The sequence below is a fragment of the Pseudorca crassidens genome, chromosome 14 (genome assembly GCF_039906515.1).
Source record: "Pseudorca crassidens isolate mPseCra1 chromosome 14, mPseCra1.hap1, whole genome shotgun sequence".
Classification (NCBI taxonomy): Eukaryota; Metazoa; Chordata; class Mammalia; order Artiodactyla; family Delphinidae; genus Pseudorca; species Pseudorca crassidens.
This window is the reverse complement of record NC_090309.1, coordinates 73,713,699-73,730,949: the sequence shown is the minus strand read 5'-3', so window position 1 is coordinate 73,730,949 and position 17,251 is coordinate 73,713,699. Positions and strand designations below refer to the sequence as shown.

The window sequence follows — 17,251 nt, the reverse complement described above, 5'->3', positions numbered from 1 at the left end:
ATTTTTTTAAACTCTTAACTTCAGGTCATGAAATTCAACTAACATATATTAATCAAAATGACAGACCTGCCGTAACTGTCAGTAGAAGGAATTTCCCCTTATTAATTTAAAACAACTTATACTAGGGGCAAGTCAGTCTGCCATTTAGACAAATCATACTATAAGTCTAATTTGTCGTCCCCTTACAAAAGTCTTTTAGAAAATTCTTTTTATATTTGTAAATACCTAAAAGCACACTGTGCATTACAAAAATTAGTAAGAAACTCATAAAAACATTCACAAGAAAATTACAGCTGTGGCTCCTTTGTCATCTTCCTGCCCTTATAGAAATGACTCTTTCTACTCTTTAACAGTGCTTTCAAAAAGCACTCAGACATAATTAATAAATAAGACAATTATTTCTTCATTTTCAATAGTAGGCTTTGAGAAGACAGTACAAAAAGTATAAAATAGCCCATTTTCTTACAGTAATGTTAGATTTGAAAGCTAAATGCATTTAAAAGTAGAATAGGCTTTTGTCCATTTAAATGATTCAGTGCTTGTACCCTTCAAATTGATTCTGGGTTATAGTTATATACAAAACAATTAGTCCATGTTTTTCCATTTGGCCCATGCCTAAACTATAAAAAGAAAATTATAGCTATCTCCTCCAAGCTGCTGAGCTATGATGAATGTGGTAATAACCATACTATTTCCACGCCATGGGAGTCTGTGATTATAAGAATAAACATTAAGTATTTTATTTATGGCAAAGATAAACTGTGAGCTAAGGTCCAAAATATACACAGACACTTACTAACTAAAGGGAAAAGTACATAAATACATCTTAGACGTGTAACAACAAATAGCACTACCCAAGCAGCTTGCTCTCACATTTCTAACCATGTGCTGTCATCTGAACGACGATTTCTAGAATAAACCTGTAAGGACAAGGGTACCCATACTGACAAAGGTACGTTGTTAACTGTAAAGCAAGTATTCAAGTGTACTCATGAGGCTAGTAACTAGTTGATGTAAAAAAGCAGCTTTTGGACTTCCTCGGCAGTCCACTGGTTAAGACTTGGCGCTTCCAATGCAAGGGGCTCGGGATCGATCTCTGGTCGGGGAACTAAGATCCCACATGAGGTGCGGCCAAAAAAGTATTTAAAAAAAAAAAAAGTAAAAAGCAGCTTTTTATGTAAGCATTTTATTCATTCACTCAACATGATAAACTTTGGATCTGCGAAGTGGAGATACCTATACCTTCACTAAGTTGTTATGGAGATTTCATTATTAATAGACATTCAATAAATAACAATACTCTTAACAAGTTCCTTTGATGGCTAAGCACTGTACTGGTCACTGGAGGCATTAAGAATATCAAAAGGTCCCCATCCTCAAGAAACTCAGTCTCTAGGACCACCTACCACTGAACAATTCTTGATACGGTTCAAATGCTGTTTTATTATTTTTTTTCTGGTATAATACAGGAGGAGAAATTTTAAGAGAAAACACTGACATGTTTTACAAAAAGCTACAAGTTTATTAACATAATATATTCTAAAATATATCAAAGTTTCAAGGAGGTCTTTTTGAATCTCAAATAAGAAATCACAACATTCACTATTAGTTAAAAAAAAAAAAAGGGTAGTGGTGGTCATTCATGGGTTTTAAACAGTCCAAAATGAAAATGCAGAAAACGTTTACTTTGGTGGATCTGTGTTGATGCCGTATTTCTCCTTGAGAAGCTTCAACTGTTCTTCCTTCTTCTTTGTGTCCATCTTCTGAAATGCCTGAAAATGTGGTAAGCATCAAAGTTAACAGTTACCAATCTACAGTCAAATGAATTTCACCAATAGCAGTAGCTAGAAAAGAACTCAGGGTACACATCTCCCCTAGTGCTGGTACAGCTCTCTACTAACTCTTACATGGGGTCCCCACGTGATGAGAACCATGGCCATACTTACCCTGTTGGCATTATAGTACAAAACCACGAGGTATCTGTTGCAAACATTGAATCCTGACAGGTGATCACACGCATTCTTGGCATCAAAGATGTCTTCATAGACCACATAAGCTGTTCCTCTAGTTTCAGGTGTGTTCCCCCTACCGAGTTGAATCGGACTTAATTAAAATACACATTTACCTGAAAACCATTAAAGGAAATAGATACTATGGACAGGTATGCTGGATAAGCCTATAATTTCTCAAAGCATGTAATTTTTGTTTTTATTTTAAGTAAAATAGCTCAGGTTAAACTTACTGTTATATCAAGAATACTAATATGGCTACTAAAGCAATAGCAGCAAAGAACTAGCTTGAAACTTTCAGTTTTCATGTTCACTGCTCTAGTCTTTCCTACTTCTCATACTAAGAATCAATTTTCAGTTTTACACTGGAAAGTATGCTACCTTAGGATGATAGTTGTGATTAGTCAGCAGTGTCTAGAATGGGGTTTTTCTTACTATGCATTTATGCAACAGAACCAATACTTTAGTTATTTACCACACTAGTCCCTTGTTTCTAAAGATTCTGATTTTCTCCCTCACTCTAATTTTAGTTCCAGTCCTTAAAAATAAGACAACCTTGGGATCTCCCTGGCGGTCCAGTGGTTAAAACTCCAAGCTTCCACTGCAGAGGGCATGGGTTCAATCCCTAGTCAGGGAACTAAGACACATACCACACAGTGCGGCCAAAACCACTCCCCCAACAAACAAAAAAACCCACAAAAAATCTCCATCAATGTAGGGGACAAAAGTTTCTGGGTAATATTTTACTAAAGTTTACCAAATCCATAAAAATAAAACCATTTTGTGTCTGTAGAAGGAGCTGGGGTTGGAAGGAAGCCCCTACCAGGAAGATAGCAAAATTATAAATGATACACAGGAAAACAGCAACCACCATCCTTTATGGCCAGGAAAGGATGTCCTCCAATGTAAAGAGCCAATGTAGTTTCTTACACTTTTCTTAGAAGATTCATTGCTTGCTTGCTTATGTATTTATTTGGCTGCACCACGTGGCATGCGGCATCTTAGTTCCCCAACCAGGAATTGAACCTGTGTCCCCTGCAGTGGAAGCTCGGAGTCCTAATCACTGGACCACCAGGGAATTCCCCCAAGATTCACTGCCCTTTTAAAACAAGCGTCAACTCCCAACTTTCACACATTCATTTTTAATAATATCTGCACTTTTATGCATTACACAGCCCTGTGTAGCTGGAGAAAAGGGCTGGGTCTCTGGAGGGATTGGGTTTGAAGTGTGCTTGTTGGTGGGGTTACCTGTGAGCCAGAGCAGAATGCTGGAAGGTGGCTGGAAGTGGAAAGCGGAAGCTGGATCTCACTCATGGATATGGGGCTGCTTCTTGTGTAGGTGTTCCTTGCCACCTCCTCTCCTCACCTCACCAGCTTCCGTTAGGGGAGGAGCTAGGGAAGTGTGAGGAGCAACAAACTGCAGGTGGCAGATGGCCATGTGCTTGTGAGTGGGGACAGCTGGCAGAGGTCCCATTCAGCTTATGCTCCAGTAAGCTAAAGATGGATCCCCTTTCCTCCATCTGTGTTCTATCCACCCAATGCAACTGCAGAATAAGGTTTATTAACTGCCACAGTCCCTGCAGAGGTTCAAGGAAAGGCAGTGGGCCCCATGGGAAGGGGAGGCACCTGCCTAGATTTGATCTAGGATGAGACTACAGTCTTGGGCGCTGGTCAGAGCTTGTGCTTCCTGTAAAAGGGGATGGGATAGGTATAGGGCGCCGGGTGGTTGGAGGGTGCCAGTGTCATCAAACACTCTCACTTTGTCAGGTTACATGGGCCTGATGAAAAATTTTATAATATTCTTTACTTTCTGCAAATAATCTAACAACTTTTGGACTTTTGACCTTTAACCATTTTCTAAAATGCTTTAGGTATGAAAATTGGGACTACCCAAAGGAAAAAAAACACTGTCCCTAAGATTTTCCCAAAAAGTCTACCTAATTTTTCCTTCAGAATAAAACCATAAAAAACTCAACAACAATTTAAGTTCCTTAAGGGCAAACATGACCTTATATTTTATTTTACTCCCACAGTGCTATGCATTCAGCAAGTGCTAATAAGCATTTGAAGGGTGGAGATCTACTTTCTCCTATTAGTTCTCTCACACATCTTTTCTCCAGGAAGCTAACAGAACAAATCAAAACAAAACAAAAGCATCTCTCTTCTTTCCTCTTACATCTTCTTAGGAAGTAGAATAGGGAGAGGCGCTAATTCCATTTTAAAGACTCTCCATCTCAATTTAAAAAAGCGGTACCGATGAACCTAGTGGCAGGGCAGGAATAAAGATGCAGACGTAGAGAACAGACTTGAGGGCACGGGGCTGGGCGGGGTGGGGGGGAACTGGGACGAAGTGAGAGAGTAGCATGGACATATATATACACTACCAAATGTAAAATGGATGGCTAGTGGGAAGCTGCTGCGTAGCACAGGGAGATCAGCTCGGTGCTCTGTGACGACCTAGAGGGATGGAATAGGGAGGGTGGAAAGGAGGCTCAAGAGGGAGGGGAGGGCTTCCCTGGTGGCGCAGTGGTAGGGAGTCTGCCTGCCAATGTGCGGGACACGGGTTTGTGCCCCGGTCCGGGGGGAATCCCGCACACCACGGAGCGGCTGGGCCCGTGAGCCATGGCTGCTGAGCCTGCGCGTCCGGAGCCTGTGCTCTGCAACGGGAGAGGCCACAGCAGGGAGAGGCCTGCGTACCACAAAAAAAAAAAAAAAAAAAAAAAAAAGAGGGAGGGGATATGGGGATATATGTATACATATAGCTGATTCACTTTTATTGTACAGCAGAAACTAGCACAACATTGTAAAGCATTTATACTGCAATGAAGATGTAAAAAAAAAAAAGACTCTCCATCTCAAGCGCCCCAGCCCCTAATTATCAACCTAATATCTTGATCTCCATATTGTAATTTTAATTAAAAACATGTACTTGCTACCTACTATATGTTAAGCACTAAGTCAACATTATTTTCTTGATTGGTGGTAAAAGCTTAAAGTGAAAACAAGAAAACGTAATCATGTAACTTAACCTCTCTGAGCTTTAGCTGCTTCATGTGTCAAATAGTGACATTAGGCTCCATCACCTGTCCTACCTTACTCATGGCTTTAATAATCAAAATCAAAGCACCGAGAGTCTACTACATGCCAATTAAGGTGATCAATTATCCTACATGTGAGGAAAAAGCTGGGCAACTTGTCTAGGGTCACATGGCTAGTAAAAGGGCCTGCAGTAGAATCTCGTCTCCTGAGCCCTAAGTCAGGGATTCTTCTGTACACTATTCTTGTATGTCTAGAACAGGAGTTCTCAACCTAGAGTCCATGTACCCACTGAAATCACTTGCAAAACGTTGTGTGTATTCTGTAGAAAGGGTCAAAAGCTTTTATCAAATATGCAAAGAGAGTTCCTAAAAAGGACAGCTGCTCTATAACACTTCATTTTCATCCCTGTTTGAGTACCAATGATGATATATTTCTAGCTCTTGGTTTACTTTTCGGAGGGATAGTGATCATTGTAAAGGAAAGTCCTCAAGATCTCAGAGTTCTAAAAGCCACGGAGGAACTCTCAAGTCATGAAAGAAAATGTATTAAGAAAGGGATATTCCAATTAAAAATAAAAAGCTTAGAAATCCTCTTAGATGGACTCAGGTAATTGGCTTATGTATACTAGTTAAAATGACAGCAGCTGTGGTACTGTGTAGAGATTCAATTTAGAATCAGAAGATTTTATCACTAAATAGCTGTGTGAAGCTAGAAAGGTACTCTCTAAGCCTTAGTCTCACCTGTGAAAGAGACACTCTCACCTCCACACAGGGCTGTAGTGTTGGTGATGCAAACAAAAGCACCTATTACAACTGGCATATAGCAGATGTTAAACATCATTTGAAGGTATGAACCCCAATCTTTAAATTAAAACATGGGTTTATGTTATAATTATTTTGCCCTATACTTTTAAATCTTCAATAGAAAGCTATAGTTGAAAAAAAAAGCCTTTTTCTGTTACTTTTATATCCCTTTGCACAGCTTATTCAGAAATTCTGGAATCAGTAAAGGAGATGGTGAAGAGTGTTGAGAGAGTTAGAGTTAATGCATATAAAAACCACAGTAGAGTACTTCTTAACAAACAGTAGGTATGTAATAAATGTTGGTTCTTTCTCTTCCCACCCATTCCCCTCAAACCACTCATTACTACTTCATGCTCTCTATAATTTCACAACTACCATTCTTGGCTCTCACTGAGCTGGATCATGAGGGTCTCTGTAGGTACTTTTCCCTTGGTCTCTAGGCTCTTGGTTAGGCCCTCTGTCAGCTATAATTCTGAGATTATAAATTACACAATCATTTTCTTTTAAATGACATTTCAAATGTCTCAGTAAGACTCACACTCTGATTTGACGAATAGGTCCATATTTCCCAAATATATCATACATTTCTTCAGCCGTGATTTTGTAGGGCAAATTTCTTATATACAAAATTCGATTTACTTCAGGTGGAAGTCGAATCTAAAATGAAAAATAATGTGTTGTCACTATAATCAGAGGCAGGAGTGCTATCATTAAAAAAAAAATTCTCATAATAAATTCTAATAAAGATGATGCATAATTTTTATAAGTCAAGAATTATAATCTGATATTACTGAAAATGGCACGCTCTTTGGAAAAGCATTGGTTTTAGGGAGGACTATTAGTAGGAACTAATAAGGGGCTACTAGAAAACCCAGGTTTTTAGTCACTACAGGTAAACAAAGATCTCCAACCTCATTTAAAAGTCCTCAATGCCACAGACATGTGTGGGACAGAACAAGGGAACTGTTCCTGTTTGCTGGATAATAAAACTCCCACTGATAACCATTCTCGGGTCTTCTCAGAAACTTGTTCTATCAATGATCTCTTTCTTTTGAATTTACAGCCTTTCCCTCACCATTGGCTTCCTTTATTACTCATGTGAGCAGCTGCTATGTACTCCCAACTGTTACACAAAACAAAACACTTATTTGGATCCCTCTTCATTCACTCAAATATTTAATAAGTGCCTTCGTTAATACACCAGGCAAGGCAAGGTATAGGATTACAGAGTGAAGGAAAAAAGACAAGTTTTCTGCCTTTCCTGAATTTATCAGCCCTCTATTTGCTATCCTATCTTGCTCTTTTTTCTTTTCTCTCAGTCAAGCATATGAAAAGAGGCACGTTATACTCACTGCTTCTTCAGTTCATAACACTCATCAGCCTACCACAATCTAGCTCCTACTCCAGCACGCTGATGAAAAATGCTTTTAGGCACTAAGACCTTTCACTTGCAGTGTTCTTTTTTTTTTTGCATTAAAAAAATTTTTTTTTGGAGTACAGTATTCAATTCTCATCAACTTAATTTCTCTGAGGCTTCTGACACTGTTGACTATTACGTTTTTGACCTTTCTTGACACTCTTTCCTTGGATTCCTCCTAACTCTCTGGCTAGTTGTTCTCAGTCTTCTTTGTCATTAAAATAGGCTCTTCCACAGAGTTTCACCTTTAGACTTCTTGACTCTCTGTATACTCCCCTTAACTCTACATTCTCTTAACCATACACGTTTTCCACACTGAGTCGATGACTCTCAAATATGTATCTCTGGTCCAGATTTCACTCCTGTGCTTCTTATTAACATACTTAATTACATACTAGACATTAATTTGCTCAATAACTATTAAACTGGCAACTACTTCAGGCATTAACCTAAGTGTTGTATAAATGGAAGAATAAGATACTTATTCCCTGCCCTCAAATGGTGACAAATGGTAAACAAATAAGTACAATAAAGTTTTAGACTTTAAGATTTAAGGTTAAGTTCAAATAGATGATAAACACTGTCAGACAATCACAATATACATCTCCAGTAAATCTGCTTTCTCACTCTGCAAGAGACTATATCACATTTTCCCTTCTTTCCTCAAACCTTACCATCACCACTCCCTCTAACATCCGAGTTGAGCTGTATCCTCTCTTCCCTGCTCATCCCAGGTGATAACCTTGGCTCTTGTTTATTGGAGAAAATAGATGCGACCAAATGGTAAGTACCTTATATTCAATATGCATTCATGCATATCCAGCCACTTTCCCTCTCATTGCTATGCCAACCCCTCACCTACCCCAAACTGATCCTGAACTTAACCCACCTTTCTCCTACATCATCAGTTTCTCCGGCTCTACTGGATCATTCCCATTGGCATACAAATACACCTTGTATCACACATCCTAAGAAAAGTTAACTATCATCCAATTTCTTTTCTCCCTATTTACGTGAAAATTTGTGGAAAGAGCTGTCTCCATTTTCTCAACTTCTACCTTCTTTTCATCCCACCACATCCCACATTTCATCCACTGAAATGATTATCATCAAAGTTACCAAAAATCTTCATCTCACTATATTTAACTGTCTTCACCTTACTGTACCTCTCAGCATCTTAAGATCTGACTACTCTTTCTCCTAAGATAATTTTTCTTAGGTTTCCATAACACCCCGACTCCCTAATATTACAATGTAAGCAGCAGGCCTTTCTGTTTTATTCTAGGTATCTCCGATACCTAGACTAGTGTCTGGCACATAGTAAGTGTTCAATAAATATGACTGATTTATTGTATCCTATCTCTCAAGTCTGGTACATACTAGGTGCTCAAAATTATCACTGAAAACATTAATGAAGGATCCAAAAAGCTGCATGATCTGAGGAGACTTCCAGGTTCCAGCTGCCTGTTAAGCATAAGTTATTTATTGCGGACTCATCTGTGCTACCGACTTTTAGGCCGAGGAGAAGATCCTGACGCCGGGTCCTCGGTGCAGGTGAAGCAACACAGGCTGTTAACACTATCACTGACACTAGGATAACAGACTTAAAGGAACTCTCAAAAGGGGTAGGGGCGGAAGTGTGGCTCAAGGAGCACATCCCTAAGGACCGGTCCAGGATGGAATCCCCCCTGACAGGTCAGTAACTTCTGGGCTTCCCCGCCTAGGGGACGGAGGAAGGCCAAGAATGCTCTGATTACGCCAATGAGAAAGCCCAGCAGCGAAGTGCTCCCCCTCCTCGACAGAAGTCCCAGACACTCACGTTCGCTCTCTTGGCCGCTTGCATCGCCATCTTGGCAGACTGATGAGGTTACCGCAGCAAATACGTGAATTCCTCCACACTCCTCCGAAGCTCGCTCAGCTTCGAGGGCAACAAGGCGTCAGACGCAAGACATCAACGTCCAGACCCCGCCGGAAGCTGTTCTAACACACCGGAATACCACCGTCTCACGCCGAAACGTGCTGACGTAGTCTCCCCTCAGGAAAAGACTCCGGGGCAAAACAGGGCTGAGAGACTTAAGAGGCCGGAAGGTTGAAAGGCGGGACCTGGGCTTAAGAAGGGGCGGTGTTCCGGTCGCGGAGGCCCAGAGCAGCGGAAGCTGGCAGAAGGGGGTGGAGCCTGAGGAGAGCTGTGAGAGCTGGGTCTGCGCCTGGGTGAGTTGCCGGGGAGGGCGGGGACTACAGTGGGGTCCGGGCCTGCGGGGCGCGCGCTGCTGTGCGGGGGATGCGTGGGTGTGCCTGGGCCCCTGACAGTGCACTAAGACGAGCCTGCAGGGTTCTGGCTGATTGGGTCGTGGCCGACGCTCTACTCCGTACCCAGAACCCCTGGCGCTGGCTCAGCCCCCAAAGTTCAGCATCAGCTGACCGGGCCTCTTCTGTAATCTCCTCGGCGATGCCAGTCCCGACTCCCACCTCACCCCCACCCTGACGGCCACAGTCCACGCGCCACTCTTCAAGTCCACTCTTTATTTCCTTAGACCGGCTTTGCACTGATCGTTTGAGGCTCGGAGAGGAACAGGGGATTACAGGCGAGCCTGGTGTAGCACCCGGTCGCCTGAGCACTGTGAATTTTCTCCAAGTTTGCTCTTGGAAGACCTGAGGTAGCCTTGTCCTGTACTGCCCCTCCTCCTTCACTGGGGCAGCTCCAGGACGATTTTGCCCACATTCTTGTTAGTCTCCATGTACGCATGGGCTTCTTGGATTTCAGTTATGGGGTAGACTCTGTCCAGAACCGGCAGTAAACTTTGAGGGTTCCCCGTGGAGAAGTGGGGCAAAATTTGATCTGTGAAAGCCTTCACCAGCATCTGTTTGTACTAAGATAAGGAAAAGGAGACCATCAGCCTGGACAGAGGCCTTACCTTGCCACTCCCCACCCTGCTTAGTCTTTCTGCTTTCTCTGAAACTTGTACACATCTGAAAAGTCACACAAGGGTATGTAATCCCTTCACTACCAGCATGTATGTGCATGTCCCTAGATTTGTAAGCTCTATTCTGTCCCAGATAAAGACCGAAGCTTGGAGAAAATATTAGTGTCACTGAAAGCTGAAGGGCTGTTTTTAAATAAAGACTTCAAGCAGGAGGCAGCCACAGACAGGACTTAATATAGGTTCAATTCAAAAGGGATGCTTAACCTCTGCTATCCCCCCAGCAGTTGTGAAACCTTGTTACAAAACTTCCAAAGCTGGCACCTGCTGGAATGCCACACAGAAAAGATTTCATGAATGTATAATCTGTTAAAGGTAGAAGCTTACTAACCTTACTTACCTAAGAGGCTTTCTTAGCACACTGAGAACAGTTCTGCCTTTGAAAACAAAGTCTTGGAACTATTAGTAGTATTTCCTAATATGGTCAATGCTTTGTTCATTGTTATAAAGTTTACATAATACATTACCCTCCTTCCAAGATGTTGAGGCCTTTATCAACCAATTTTAATTAGTTCTGTGAAATTAGGTTACCTATTTATACACAGAGGGGCAGGTTTCTATTAATACATAGGCTCTCTAACTTAATATATGATCTTACTTTCTCAGGATTATGTGAATGAATCACACTTTTATGGATAATAGTTAAATCACATTTTCTTTTCACCCATCACTCACCTTTTTGTCCCTAGATCTTAGCAGACTGGTGATCAAACTTCCTCCTTTAAAGAGTATCTTTGAAACCAGAGGCCCACTGATGTCAGCACCTCCCGTCAGACCATAGAGAACCCAGCGACCATCAAGAGCTAGGCAGTTGACATTTTTCTCCCAGTAGGAGCCGCCTATGCAGTCTAGAATAAGGTTGACTCCAGCGCCTTTCACATGAAACACAGATATATGATGCTAGTCAGACACAGAAAGCTTGGTGTGAAATAAGATTACATGGTATATTTGTGGAAATATGGGTATAAATAAATACAAGTGCAAGCAGTAAATCTATAGGTTGGAACTCAGAACATTGCTTATAGAAACATGGTTGTAAATGGAGTTTAGTTGGCTGAACTCTATTATACATGTGTGATATTATACATGATCATATTTTATGATCCCTGCCACAGCAGGAGGGAAATGGGGCAGCACCATGATCTGGTATTTCCCCTGACCTCCACGTAAGTAGAGAACCCACTGGCACCCAGGGGAATAGGGGAGATCCACCCCAGGCTACAGGACAGGCTAGTCCATATCTAAGTTATCAAGTGTCTGAGCTGGGTTGCCTGAATCATGGCTTTGTTAGCTTTGTTTTCATCTCTCCTTTTTGACTCATGTGGAACAATGGAAGGGGATGAGCCAAATATATGCAGGTTCAGTTTCAGAATATAGAGGCATACACATCTACTCACCCATTTAGGGAGCTACGTACCCAAGCCTACTCTGACCAGCTCCAAACTGGTTTCTGCTCCATGCCTCCTGTTAATTCACTGCAGAGTGGCTGGTTGGGAAAAAGAGGTCCTGAATAATTCCAGGCCAACTCTGTGTGATTATCCACTTTCTAAAAAGCATATGAATCATATCACTTACAAGAATGCACAGGAAAATCATCTTAGTCCTAAATACTGCCTGCCTGTCTCCAGTGGTCAAACACCAGAGTACTAGAATTTGGCCTGGGCAGTTGTTGTGCTTTTAGCAGAGGGGAGACAGATCCAGAGGCAACTCTGAGGCTGGTGAGGATTTTATTTAATCATCTCTGAAACTCCTGCTGAATTGCAGAAGCTTTATTTACCTTTGCTGAATTTCAGTGTTGCTTCAGAAAAATCCTCTTCTTTGTAATTGAATCCAGCAGCTGCTCCAAGCGTTTCTGCCATTTGAAGCCTGTGCTGGGAGCCAGCTGTGACCAGAGGCACAGCTCCAGCCATCTGGGTAAGTTGGATGGCAGCTGTGCCCACACCACTTGCTCCTGCATGGATTAGCACAGAGTCTCCAGCCTGAACATTTCCTGCGACAGAAAGTACAGGAACCACTTTCTTTGCTTTGCAACTGCTACACATTCTCCACATAGGCTTATTCTACCATGATCACCTGGCCCTGAGACCACCAAATGTCAAATCTCTGGCTGTTTTGAGAGCACATATTGACTTTTTGTCTTACTGCCTCTGGTCAAAGTGGGAAACAACTTTTGGAAACAGTTACTAGCAGCCACATCCATAATCTCTGTTCTACCTGTGAAATAATACGAAAACATATCTCTGACCTATACCTGAATGAGTAAGAATAACCACCATTCCCGCTGTCACTACCTGAAGGCAGCCCCTCTTCAGTCTGAAACTGGCCTCCAGCTGGTCTCACAAATCCAGGCCCCACACACAGCCACCAGGCTCCTCCTGAAATGGAGCTTTCATTATGTCACTTTCTCTCAAAATGTCAAGTGGTTCTTGATTGGTTTTCGTGTCAAGTCCAAATAGCCTGCCATTCAAGGCCACCACAATCTAGTTGCAGTCTCATCTTTCATAAATTACAGTTGTCATCCTTCACTTCTGAGTGAAGCAGCTGATCTCACCTTGACCCTCTTAGGCCACCTTGGTATGCCATCTGTCCATCACAGCTCTACCACCCTTCAAGGCCTTCTGTTCCAGAAAGCCTTCTCGGACCCCCTTTGCCCACACCAACTTTTCCCATCTTGAGCTTCTGTTGTAGTTAGAGCCAGGGCCACCCTTCCAAACACTGTGGTTGTCTTGCCAGTTACACTGGTCTCCCCAAAGCCAGGGACCCTCATGTAAGCTCTTTGCTGGCCTCAGTGGGATTGGGGAGGAATTAAAGAGTTGATTGAATGGCTTCTACTGTGCTAGGGCTCCCAGAGAGAAGCTTAGCCTGACTGAGAAGCTGGGACTACTGCTGGGCTTACTGTGTGAAGATGTGCAGAGGCCTTTCATCCAGCGCTTTCCAGGTTTTCTATGTGCTAACCATAATTTTCAGCCTCAATATTGCTGCACAGTATGAGGACCTGATACTACTGATGGTACAGTAGGCTGAGGTGCTGGGGTTGGGTGTGGCTCAGTGGCCAGATCAAAGCTGCCCTGCAGGACTGCTGGGTTCTGAGGTGGCTGAGTCATGAAGCAATTGAACCATGCTGTATGGAGTAAGCATGAGGTAGGGTGAGGTGGTCCTTACCCAAGAGATGTAACAGCTGGGAGGCGGTGAGCCAGGCCTCTGGGATGGCGGCAGCCTGGGGCATGGTCAGTCCTGCCGGGATGGGCATGAGGAGCCCTTCGGGGACAGTGACATACTGGCCCCCGCTAGGCAGCAGAACTATGGCTGGGTCCCCAATCTTTCAGTGTCCCTGGCAGCCAGGCCCCTGCTCTGCCACGTGTCCAGATGCCTCGAGTCCCCAAATGTTGCTGGCTCCTGGGGGTGGGGCATACTGGCCTTGTCTCTGTAGAGAAAGGGTGCACTAAGTAGTAAACGTGATCAGAATTCTGTGTGTCACCGTCCCTGGCCCTCTTCCCATAGCCCCTTTTTTTGTCCAAGACAAAGTTCAGGGTAAAGTAAGGTGTTTTTTTTTTTTTTTTTTTGCGGTACACGGGCCTCTCACTGTTGCGGCCTCTCCCGCTGCGCAGCACAGGCTCCGGATGCACAGGCTCAGTGGCCAAGGCCCACGGGGCCAGCCGCTCCGCGGCATGTGGGATCCTCCCGGACTGGGGCACGAACCCGTGTCCCCTGCATCGGCAGGTGGACTCTCAACCACTGCGCCCAGGGAAGCCCTAAAGTTAGGTTTTTTAATTCAAGAAAAAAGAGAGCAGAGGTGATTTGTTTCATGCAAATAAGAGACTGTAGGTCCCATAATCAGTGGATGTCTAACTGGTAGAGTCCTTAGCTATTTCTCTCATCTAAACCCCTTGTTTTACAAATGAAGAAACTGAGACCTGGGCAGGGAAATGCCTTGTCCAAGGTGGCAAAGCAAATTAATAGCAAGACTGGGAATAAAACCGTGGACTCCTTTTCTTTTCAATTTAATTAAATTAATTTTTTTATACAGCAGATTCTTATTATCTATTTTATACATATTAGTGTATACATGTCAACCCCAATCTCCCAATTCATCCCACCACCACCCCCGACCCCCCACCCCCACCCCGCAGCTTTCCCCCCTTGGTGTCCATACATTTGTTCTCTACATCTCTGTCTCTATTTCTGCCTTGCAAACCAAACTGTGTACTCCTTAATGATAGTTCTGATATATCAAGTGCCAGGCTCTGTACTTGCTCAACACAGTCTTCAGAAGCCTTCAACCAGATGCTTGAGACCAGAGGGACTGAACTAGGAGTGTGCATCTGAACCATTTGAGGAGCCTTTTCAAAGTACACATGCCTGGGTCCTGGTCCTATTTATTTTGAATAAGTGCCTCCTGTGATTCTGGTGTACATTTCTTAATTCAAAAAATGCAGCTGGCCTAGTTTACTGCTTCAAAAAGAAGTCAGAAGAAAATTCTTAGAGTACTGCCCCCTGCCAGCTCTGGGACCCTCAGAGTGGAAAGAATACAGACTTTGGAGCCTTAAGACAAAGACCTCAATTTGAGTCACAGTTCCCCTGGTTACTAGTGTGTGGCCTTGGGGGGGCTTCCCTGGTGGCGCAGTGGTTAAGAATCCGCCTGCCAATGCAGGGGATACGGGTTCGAGCCCTGGTCCGGGAAGATCCCACATGCCACGGAGCAGCTAAGCTCGTGTGCCACAACTACTGAGCCTGCTCTCTAAAGCCTGCGAGCCACAACTACTGAAGCCCGTGTGCCTAGAGACTGTGCTCCACAATAAGAGAAGCCACCGCAATGAGAAGCCTGCCCACCGCCACTAAGAGTAGCCCCCACTGGCCACAACTAGAGAAAACCTGAACACAGCAACGAAGACCCAACGCAGCCAAAAATAAATTAGTGTGTGGCCTTGGGCTCATTGCTGAACCTCTCTGACCCTCAGTTTCTTTATCTGTCGAATACAAATGGTGAACAGGGCTGCCTGAGGAGTAAAGGAGATAGAGCAAGGTCTAACACTCGCGCACGGGAGCACACACACACACACACACACACGCACGCACGCACGCGCGTCCAGTCTCCTTATCTGCAAACCTGAGCAGACAGTGGTTTGATGCAGGGTGGACTCTGCTGTGCAAACACCCCTGTATTTTGTGTAAACAATGGAGGCTAAGTGCTTCTAGTTTCAGAACCCCCAGCACGCATGATGAGCATTAATGGTAGTGCCTTAGGTCTTTCCTTCATCCGGTGAATATTTATTTTCATTTATTTATTTATTTATTTTTGCGGTAAGCGGGCCTCTCACTGTTGTGGCCTCTCCTGTTGTGGAGCACAGGCTCCGGACGTGCAGGCTCAGCGGCCATGGCTCACGGGTGTAGCCGCTCCGCGGCATGTGGGATCTTCCCGGACCGGGGCACGAACCCGTGTCCCCTGCATCGGCAGGCGGACTCTCAGCCATTGCGCCACCAGGGAAGCCCCTGGTGAATGTTTATTGAACAACCTGGAGTCCCGCCCAGTCCCAGCCGCTGCCAGACCCCTGGGTACCTGGAGTAAGTCCGCCCGGTTCAGGGCGCTGGCTGCCACCTTCAGGAGGACTTCACCCTCCCCTGGGCTTGGCTTGGCCACTTCCTTCAAGTAAAGGTTTTCTGGTCCTACGGGCTTATCAAAGTGCACAGCTAACATGTTCTCTGAGGACACAGGGTAGACCGAGGTTCTTTGAGGGGCGCAGCGACCCCTGCCGGCCAGCGGCCTCCCTCAGTCCGTCCGGCCCCAACCCCCTGAGCGCCTTCCCGCGGGGACCCTGCAGCCTCCGGACTGACCCCACGCGGAGGACACAGGCTGGGACGAGGTGCAGAGAGGATGGCCGTGCGGGTTGGCTGCGGCGGAGCAGGAAGACACTGAAGAGCGTCAAGCAAGTTTCATTCCCTCCGAGTTGGAATCCCCCGCCCGCCAGGGTCACTGGAGCCCATGAAAGTTATTTACTTGCTCTGGGTGGCCCCCTCTGCTGCTCCAGGTGACGCGGCGTGGTCCTGCGCCCCCTGCGAGTCCTCGGAGCAGTGGCGCTGCCTCGGCCACCACCACAATGGACGGCTGGACTCTGGGTAGTGCAAACGGTGGGGCTGACCCTCCCCTTCTTCCTTCGCCTCCTTTCCCTTTAAAATGCAAAGCTAGTGGCGGCAAATCAGATTTTCTTTAACTTTGAGCCTCTGGAATCTAGTCTTTCTCTTGGTTTGGCGTGAAATGCTGTTCCAGCCCTCACTTTGAGAAAACTTTTCCGCTCTCTAGGCAGCAAGACGCGAACTCTTGGCAGGCGATCGGTCCATTTCTCAGTCAGGCCAGGCTTTTAGCCCATTTGGGCTTTAAGTCTGGCTTCCTGCCCTTCTTGTGGGCAGGCGTCCCAGTAGGGTGGGCAAGCAGGGTGCTGCTGAGAAAAAAGAGGAGCATTAGGGGCAAAGGGAAGGTAAAACAGTCCCGGGATTCTTGTCACTTCTGCGGTTCCTCCAGTCTTTCCAGGGGATGAGGGAGCGGCCTCTGGAAGACGCTGCCCAGTGAGGCAATTTAGCCTGGTTAAAAGCTGTATAAATAGGCTACATCAGGGTTTCTCAACCTTGTTGCAATTGACATTTTGGACTAAATTTTTTTGTTGTGAAAGACTGTCCTGTGCAGCTTGGGATGTTTAGCAGCATCCCTGGTCTCCACCCACTAGATACCAACAACACCCCTATCTAGTTGTGACAATAAAAAAATGTATCGGCATTGCCAGATATCCCTTGGGGGGCAAAATTACTTCTAGTCAAAAACCACTGGGTTGGAAGAATACACACGTATGTGCGCCTGTGTAAAAACAAGATAGGTAGCTTTTTTTCTTTCTTTTTTTTTTTTTTTGCGGTATGTAGGCCTCTCACTGTTGTGGCCTCTCCCGTTGCGGAGCAAAGGCACCAGACGCGCGGGCCCAGCGGCCATGGCTCACGGGCCCAGTGGCTCCGCGA

The 17,251-nt window shown here is 44.7% G+C and overlaps 2 protein-coding genes across 2 annotated transcripts; both read right to left on the bottom strand.

Annotated features, from left to right (window-relative positions):
* Positions 1-1,499: 1,499 nt before the first annotated feature.
* SF3B6 (splicing factor 3b subunit 6) lies at positions 1,500-9,230 on the bottom strand. Its single transcript, XM_067703584.1, has 4 exons — positions 9,088-9,230; positions 6,390-6,508; positions 1,947-2,085; positions 1,500-1,772 (listed from the first exon to the last, which is right to left on the bottom strand). Exons 1-4 carry the CDS (start codon positions 9,115-9,117, stop codon positions 1,683-1,685), a joined length of 378 nt encoding a protein of 125 aa, XP_067559685.1. The 5' UTR covers positions 9,118-9,230; the 3' UTR covers positions 1,500-1,682.
* Positions 9,231-9,450: 220 nt separating this feature from the next.
* On the bottom strand, positions 9,451-16,809 carry TP53I3 (tumor protein p53 inducible protein 3). Its single transcript, XM_067703583.1, is given in 5 exon segments — positions 9,451-10,138; positions 10,925-11,121; positions 12,027-12,239; positions 13,412-13,673; positions 15,807-16,809. Coding segments are annotated over 5 exon segments (993 nt in total). The 5' UTR covers positions 15,945-16,809; the 3' UTR covers positions 9,451-9,955.
* Positions 16,810-17,251: the final 442 nt, after the last annotated feature.